Here is an 8,578-nt window from a genome sequence, read left to right as displayed (position 1 = left end):
TCAGAAGTAGAATACTGGCCTGGTATGTGAGAGGTCCTAGGTTTGATCCCCAGTGCTGAAAGAGATACAGCAGCTGCTGGACATGCCTAAATAGTAAACCTCATGTCTCTTCAGTGTCTTTATTACTTCTTTGACCTGAGTAGACATACAACCAAACAGTCTTTAAACTTAGTTAAATATAATGTATCCTATCATTAATTATCTATTTTATTTAGTTTGTTTATAGGGTAGTGCCCTGTAAGTAGTTTCTGTAGTTGTCTTCACAATTTCTGGCCAGAGACTCTGGTGAGGCAAGCAGAGCTCAAGTGGAAAATCAAGGCACATGGCACCAGAAGAACTCTATATTATGGCAAGTATTTCTTTCCATAAGAGCCACCAAAAGGGAGCATAGCTCTACCCCAGCTTCAGGTATGCCCTTCAATATAAATACTGACTCTTAGTAAAGCATCCTTGCTCAGCTTCCAGTGAACACTAGCACTTGGATGTGCAGGAGAAGGATATAGTCTCAGGAAACATGAACTTCCGCCTTCCCACCTGCCTTCAGAGCAGACATCCCTCGTCATGAAGCGGTGGTTCTTCTCTGACCTCATTCGGGGATGGAACTTTTAATCAAAACAGTGTCACCCCTGAACCCACTGCTACACGCCAACGTAAGTGACCACAATAGGAGCAACGGCCTATAAAAAGACAGAAGGTAATGCTGCAGTTTGTCCACCTCACCGCAGAGGCAGCGCACCCAGCACTGCTTGATCAGGAAAAGCAGCAATGTCTCCTGGGAGGCCTTCCTCGGTGGTGAGTCCTGCACTGATGTGCTATGCTTATACACTCGGGCCGGATTGTATCTGTGGCCAGCGGCATGAAATGCTGGTCTCTGTGGAAATCCATGAATACTATCTATGTAGAATAGGAAATGAAACATTTGGTAGATGCTTAAATCATTGGGCAACATTTTCAAGAACTGATACACATCAGTTTGAAAGGTGAGATTAAAACTGAAAGATTGCTATACTGGGGCTAAACCACATAAGAAGAGTCTCATGATGCTGTGCACTAAAAAAAAGAGCAGTTATTGACAATCTGTTTTCCTAAGTTCAAAGTATTTAATGTAATTCTCCCACGGCACTTTTCTTTAATTTGTACTAAAATGGGTTGCTATACTTGAAGGGCCTGAAAGCTGTGGAAACAAACTCTGTTTCCATTATATTTACACCATAATCTTAGTACATCAGAATTATTTATTTAGATATACGGTTAACTGTGCTTTAAAATGAATGGGCTTTGTAAAATTTTTAATTTAAAATGCAATTTTACTACAGAATCAATGCACTATGAATTCAGAAAATATAAGGGAGAGCTAGTTCTCAGTTGTATGTTGGGCCTGTGGTGCAAACAGCATTTCTAACATGAATACTGACACCTATGGATTTTCCACAGCCCTTTCTTCCAAGGGCTTCAAACAGGGCTTCATAGAAGGGTAGGATTAAGAACAAGGGTGCAGAAAGATATTTCCTCCTAGAAAACCAAGGGCATCAGTTCTCCCGTTGACCTGACAGTGATGCATGTACTTTGGATGGCTGACATGGTGTGGCTTGACATTTTACTGAAATTACTGCCAACCCTGTACAACATATTTTTCCTAAGTCAAAAGAAAGATGTTGAAAATGGGTACTATTTCACAATTTTCACATGATTTGGTTCATCTAGTAGTTTTTCATTTAACTTATCTGAAAATTTAGTATAGTTTTTCTCAGAATGTAATGTTTCTTATGATTAGCAATCAATCATCAAAATAAATTCTTCAGCAAAAATCGCAGTCTCCCTTCTCTAACCCAGTCTCCCTTCTCTCTCCTCTTTACCAAGCAGTTACCGTCACTACTGCTGCTGAGTCTAGTGGCTACAGTGAAGGCAGGAATTCCAGTCCCACGAAATCCAGGGTGTACAACTCCTACGGAGGGCAAGAATTACCTCCAGAATGTCAAGGTCAACCTGAGCATCCTTAATCCCCTTACCCCAAATGTGAATTCCAGGAGGTCTTCAGACTACTACAAACGATCCACCTCACCTTGGACTCTCCGGTACGTAAACTTCTCAAATAAAATCTCTATGTTCTTCACCTCTCCTTTGCATATCCTGCCAGTTAAGTCACCCTGACCATGATCTTACTCAGAAACCCGCCAACCTGGAAGGGTAATTGTGTAGAGCCGTGATTCTCAAACTTTCATTGTACAGACTGCTTTCAACACAGCACACACCACCACACCTCCTAACACTTTTCCTAACACTTTTCCTGCGAGAGCTCATGCTCACTGACCCCAAACATTAATGCAAATTAGTAGTAATCATATTCAAATATCTATGTTGAATAAGAAGTATATATCTATACTTGACATGTCCTTACTGTTCCCAATATTTAGACCCCTTTAAGGATTTGATAAAAAATGAACTTTGATCATTTGACCTTATGCAAATAAGCCTCAGTTATAAGAAACATCCAGACTTACCTGCCTACAAGATTTTTTTGCCTCATCCCAATAAATCAAAAGTCAAAGCAAATCATTTATTCAACTGGAGGGGAAAGGAAAGAGGAGGGAATAGAGGGACTTACGCTTTGGTTTCTAGCCTTTTACATCCCTCTCAGCTGTATCTCATGAAAATATTTTCGGATTAAAACTCTGATGGAATCCCGCTGCCCAAGATAAATTTCATCAGATCAAACAGACAATTACAGATCTTATTCCTACATCATTCCAAGTCTACTCTTCCTTTGGGTTTTTTTTTTTTTCTTAGTCAAATGTACCCTAAAATTTTATCTTTTGTGTCACATTTAAATCCTTTCTGTGGTCTAACTTATTTTTTCATTCTTCAAAGAAAGTGAATGGGGAAATGATCATGCCTTCTTTTCTATGATAATCTGCTTGAAAATACAAGTTTGGGCGCTGGAAGTGCATCCCAGTGGTACAGTGTGTGTCTCACATGCACAAGGCAAATTTGATCACTGGCACTGCAATTAATTACTTTTTTTCAATTGAATTTTTTCAATTCAAGTGTTTTCCAAAGTTCTTCAGACTATAATTGTGTAGAAATTTTGCAGCACCTATGATTTGTCACCCAGAGAATTCTCCTCCTTTTCAGTACTCGTGTTGGACTCGCTTTCTACTTCACCTGGAATTCACTTTCCCCCCTGCTTTTGTCCCCTGCAGCCGCAACGAGGACCCTGAGAGATACCCCTCTGTGATCTGGGAGGCCGAATGCCGCTACTCAGGCTGCATCAACGCGGACGGCAAAGAGAACCACCTCATGAGCTCGGTCCCCATCCAGCAAGAGACCCTGGTCCTGCGGAGGGAACCCCAGAACTGCCCGCTGTCCTTCCGCCTGGAGAAGATGAGGGTCACTGTGGGTTGCACCTGTGTCTCCCCTGTCGTCCACCACGTGGGTTGAGAGTTCTGGTCCTGCCCGCCAGAAGCAGTGAGGCTTTCTGTGCAGCAGAGCCAGGGCTCAAGAACCCTTGTCCTCCTAAGACCCAGCCCCACTTGAGACCAAACTCGCTAGAGTTCTTAAAACAGCTCATCCTATTGAGATTGGGGAAGTAACACCGTTCCAAGGTGGGGTCGGGATCGCTGCCCTCTCTCACCAGGGAGGAAGGTTGATTTTGCTTCTTGTTTGCTTATCTCACTGCTTTAAGTTATTTATGTATTTAATTTGTCCTGAGATTGCTTTGGGGCATAAGATTTCATTTTAATGAGTTACCTGTCTTGGAAATTTTATTATTTAAAAAGTAAAATGTATTTATATGAGCTATTTATGAATCTGTTTCCTAAGTCTTTAGAGAAAGGTGAGAGTTCCATCTGGAGAAATCCTACATAGGATGAAGTGGCAACAGGAAGGTTGTGAGCTTTCACATGTATGAGTATGCGATTTCTTCCTTCTGCCTCTTAGAAGCACATGATGTGACTGAAAAGGGAGAAGGATTAAGCCTAATTTCATATTTATTAATTTAAACTTTTAAATTATTGAGGTTTCATAGAAGGGATGAAAGGGAGGGCAAGTCTGACTCTGCTCTGTTAACCCTTGTAACGCAATCACTCTGTGATAATAAACGTTGGGAGGAAAATTTGTTTCCTGACTCTTTCTCATTAAAAGCACACTTGGTTCTTCACGTCCATACATTTCGTATCCTTGGATACAACCAACTAGGGGTTAGAAATGTGATTATCCCTGTGTTGAGTGGGTCTGTACTGAACACACACAGCTTTTTTTTCCTTGTCATTATTTCCTCTGCAACACAGGATAAGAACTGTTTACATAGCGCTTACGCAGTGTGGTATTATAAGTCATCTAGAGATGACTTAAAGTCTACAGAAGGATGCGTATATCCTGCATCCTACCAATATATAGCAGGGCCTTGTGCATCTGCAGATTTTGTCATCTTGTGGAGAATGCCCATCACAAATCCCCCAAAGATACTGGGGAACAACTGTACTTCAGCAAATTCAGCTCTTTCCTAGTGAGAAGAGTGTGCAAATCCACCAAGAGAGCAAAGCAGAAGATGGCTTTAAGCAACAGGCTCTGGAATCACTCAAGTCCAAGTTCTCAATTTCAGGTGCCTGTTAGACAACTGAAGACAAGGTTCTCATATTATTAGGCAGTGCTGTGGACAGAAGCATTCCAAAATATATTAAGCAAATAAAATAATGGTCATGGCAAAATTAACTAAAGATCAAGTGGGAAAAATAGAAGCACCTCCCAAAAATTTAAACTAAAATTTGATATGAAAATGAAAGTGCAGAGAGGAGACACTGTTATCAAACTAGCACGTCCAGAGTCTCTCCCAAAGTGGGCTTCCTTTGAAGAGTAAGGTCCACCAGAGATTAACAGAGGCCACTCTCCTAGGTCCTGGCCTCTGGTCTAACTCACCCAAGGGCACAGAAAGGAGCCTATGAGGCAGGTATGAGAAACATGAGAAAAGTTTGGTGCAAGTAAAATAAAAACTGAATCGCATTCAATTTCAGAGTAGATTTAAGTTTCAAATCATAGCCACCCCCTCTCATGGCCCATCTTGCCCTACTTTGGGAGGTCTCTGGAGGTTCTTTAGCTTATTCCTAACCGGCTTCCTGGAAGCCTGCTGCCTTCAGTTCTGCATTCCCCAGCCTGCTGCGGCTCCACCTAGGGGCCCATAACCTTTTTCTACTTCTTTCCAGGTTCCTCATTCTGAGGTCAAATTCTCCAGCTCCACACCCCTCCTTCAGTGACATTTTGTGCTCTTACATCTCTGTTCTTGTGGCTGTTCCAGTCACCAGCTTCCTAAAGGCCATCCACATACACCTACCACTTTCAGGTTCTCACAGCTTAATGCTTCAAAACTCATCACTAAAAACATACTGCTCATTATTTATTCTTTCCTGACTGATGAAAAGAAAAACTTGTTTTTCTTTTAGGGGCAGACAGGAGAAGAGCATATGTATGTCTATGGTCCTGAACCATTATTTTACACTGGATTGTGTTTTGGGTGAGAAGAGACAGTTGTCTTCTGTGTTAGTCCATTTTGAGTTCTTATCACAAAATACCTTAGGCTGGAAATGTTATGGAGAAAAAGGAGTCTATTTAGCTCACAGTTCTGGAGAGTCAAAAGCAAGACACCAGCAACTGCTTAGCATCTGGTAAGGATCTGCTGGTGGATGGCATCACAGGGCAAGAACTTTTACTCCACCAGTAGGTGGAGCCACAGCAGGCTGGGGAATGCAGAACTGAAGGCAGCAGGCTTCCAGGAAGCCGGTTAGGAATTGGCTAAAGAACCTCCAGAGACCTTCCGAAGTAGGGCAAGATGGGCCATGAGAGGGGGTGGCTATGATTTGAAACTTAAATCTACTCTGAAATTGAATGCGATTCAGTTTTTATTTTACTTGCACCAAACTTTTCTCATGCTTCTCATACCTGCCTCATAGGCTCCTTTCTGTGCCCTTGGGTGAGTTAGGTCAGAGGCCAGGACCTAGGAGAAGGATTCAGGGAAGGCGCCAGGCTTGCTTCTTGAGAACAACCCATCCTCAAAACAGTGCCATGAGACCTGTGCATGCTCATGCCCTTCCTAGACTGAGGCCCTCCTGTCTGCGTACCTCGGACTGGGTCCCACCTCTTAAAGTTCCGCTGCCTCACCACTGCCCCACTGGGGATCAAGTGAAGCTCAGGAACTTGTAGGGACAATGTGTATCTGAACCATGGCACAGTCTGTATCCCCCGTCCCTGACGGGCTTTGCTTGCTCTCACAGTCCCCAGTGAGCACTACTGTCCACACAGCCATCGCGCTAGGAACCAGTGAGCCTTCTCCATCCCATCTCTTCTCTTCCTCCCCCTCACCAATAACATCTACACATCACCAGTCTTGCTACTTTCACCTCCCAAATGTTTTCAAACAGATTCCCTTCCTCACCTTCAATACCACGCTGCCCAGGTTCAGGACTTCATCTTGTCTCATCTCTTCCCTCGGTTATTTCTGCAGCTCCCCACTTGCTCCTCCCACCACTGCTCCTGTCCCCCTCAACCCATCCTCCAGCATCTGCCCGTGGCACCGTCAGACATGGCAGAAAGTGCCCTCAGTCACCCTCTCCTGATCTGTCTCGAGCCACAGCCTCCGTGGTGTTTTATCTTCCGGTCATAATAGTTGGGCAGCCACCACTATGCCGTTCTTGACCTCAGCACCTGCGCCGTGCTTCCTCTCCGCCTGAATGTCCTCACCACCACTGGCCCTCCAGGCACAGCCTGTCCCCCTTGCTCTGCTCATCCTGCTGCTTTGCTCATCCACATGGGCATCGTCTGCTCTACAGAGCTCCTCAGACTCATCAGCCCCTGTTACCCTAGATCAGCCTCTCTCTTCTTCACACCGAGCTCAGCAGGGATATCCTTATCACTGCTCCCACAGATTCTATCTGCTTCATTCATTTAACCAGTTTGTGATCCACTGACAGCAGCAACATTAACACCTGATCTGATACACAGTGGAAAGTCAGTGCTGAACCGAACCCGGATCAGGAGTCCTCAGACACCTTAAAGTCCACAGAGACAAAACTATGTTCACCAAACTTACTCCCAAACTGGCTCCTGGAATGGCATTGCCTACTCACCTGAGCCAGAAACAGCTTTCTCTCTGCCCCAAATTCCTCCCCTCTGATCAGTGATAAACCCCTCGTCTACATCTGTGTCCTCTCTCCCTCCTCTCTGACTCCAGGGTCGCCACTGTACTTACATTATAATACTTTGGTTGTTCATCTTGATTGAATTGAGACGCACCTAGGAAATTAGTAAGGCACACTTCTGAGTGTGTCCGTGAGTGCGTTTCCAGAGACAAACTGCAGGTGGGTCAGCGACTGATACGGGAGACCCACCATCCAGTGGAGTGGGGGCCCACTGCAACAAAAGCAGAAGGATGCCTTCCACTGACCGCCTGCTGAACAAACTCTCCCTTTATTTCTGCCAGTGTTACTTTCTTGGTGAATCCACCCCTGATCACCCTGGCACCCAGCTTCCCTGGCTTGTTTTTCTCCGTGACATTCACCTCTTACTAGTCTATTATTGAACTTACCCATTATGTTTTGTGTCTGTCTAATGCCGCTAGAATGAAAGGAATTATATCATCTAAATGCTTTGAAAATGTTCATCTTTTTTGCCCCAGTAATTATAACAAAACAATTTAAGATGTATAGAAAAACAGAACTCTGTGAATAAAAACATGATACCTTTTTAAATGTTCAAAATGTAGTACATAGATAAAAATCATGAATGATAAATAAGACATTGAAAAACAAGAAGTAAATACATGAAAATGCCAATGAAAATGCCAACAAATTACTCTGTGTTATGAGGAATGGGTAGTTTTTTCTTTATAATTCTGACTTTAAGTGACTCATTAAAATGTAGAGTGATAAAAAAATAATAAAATAAAATGTGGAGTGGTATTCATGAGCTGAAATTTTACAGCTTTAAAAACAACCTTTTTGTGAATCAGATGTGTTGTTTCCATTCTTAAAACAATAGCATAATGAAAGGGGGAAATCAGATTATAAAAACAGCCCTACCATAGAATCAATATCTAAAATATGGAACCTCAGATTGAGAAACAAAGCAATACAAAACAAAACAAAACAAAACCAGGCCACCAGAATTCTGGCCTCTTGCATCCCCTAGTGGCCACACTCTCAAGGAGACAAAACACAAAGTTAGAATCCACTCTAGACGGGAAAGCTACACACTCTAATAAGTGTTTCTCAAAAAACAAATCTTCTTAAAAATATCAGGGAAAAGATCTCGTACGCACATAGCAACAGGGACACAAACATACGCTTTCATCCTCTTCCGTTGCCGGTGTCCTCCGCTTACCTAAAGGCCTGGAGCCATGGGGTCGGTGTTGTGTCTACACCACGGTTAGGCACCACTCACATTAAGTCTAACGGTCACATGAGGTCATCAGTGTCACATCTTCATTACATCCTCAGCCTTAGCACACCTGAGGTGACAAATCAATTCAAAAGCAGTGTTGGGGTGGAGGTGGGGGGCGCACAGAAAACTGAGTTCAGAAGTTTTAAGAATC

General features: G+C 43.2%; 1 protein-coding gene across 1 annotated transcript; it reads left to right on the top strand.

Moving 5' to 3' along the window:
- The first annotated feature begins 588 nt into the window (after positions 1-588).
- On the top strand, positions 589-4,065 carry Il17a (interleukin 17A). Its single transcript, XM_005377658.2, has 3 exons — positions 589-792; positions 1,864-2,075; positions 3,201-4,065. Exons 1-3 carry the CDS (start codon positions 766-768, stop codon positions 3,436-3,438), a joined length of 477 nt encoding a protein of 158 aa, XP_005377715.1. The 5' UTR covers positions 589-765; the 3' UTR covers positions 3,439-4,065.
- The last annotated feature ends 4,513 nt before the right edge of the window (positions 4,066-8,578 follow it).

The sequence above is a fragment of the Chinchilla lanigera genome, unplaced genomic scaffold (genome assembly GCF_000276665.1).
Source record: "Chinchilla lanigera isolate Chin_1 unplaced genomic scaffold, ChiLan1.0 scaffold00010, whole genome shotgun sequence".
NCBI classification, from domain to species: domain Eukaryota; kingdom Metazoa; phylum Chordata; class Mammalia; order Rodentia; family Chinchillidae; genus Chinchilla; species Chinchilla lanigera.
This window is presented reverse-complemented; position numbering and strand designations above follow the sequence as displayed.

What these genes read in the sequence shown, in the direction of transcription:
- Il17a (XM_005377658.2), top strand. Translation starts at nt 766, where the DNA reads ATGTCTCCTGGGAGGCCTTCCTCGGTG. An exon ending in CTGGGAGGCCTTCCTCGGTG is followed by an intron (nt 793 to 1,863) that starts GTGAGTCCTGCA and finishes TTTACCAAGCAG; the next exon opens with TTACCGTCACTACTGCTGCT. An exon ending in ACCTCACCTTGGACTCTCCG is followed by an intron (nt 2,076 to 3,200) that starts GTACGTAAACTT and finishes TGTCCCCTGCAG; the next exon opens with CCGCAACGAGGACCCTGAGA.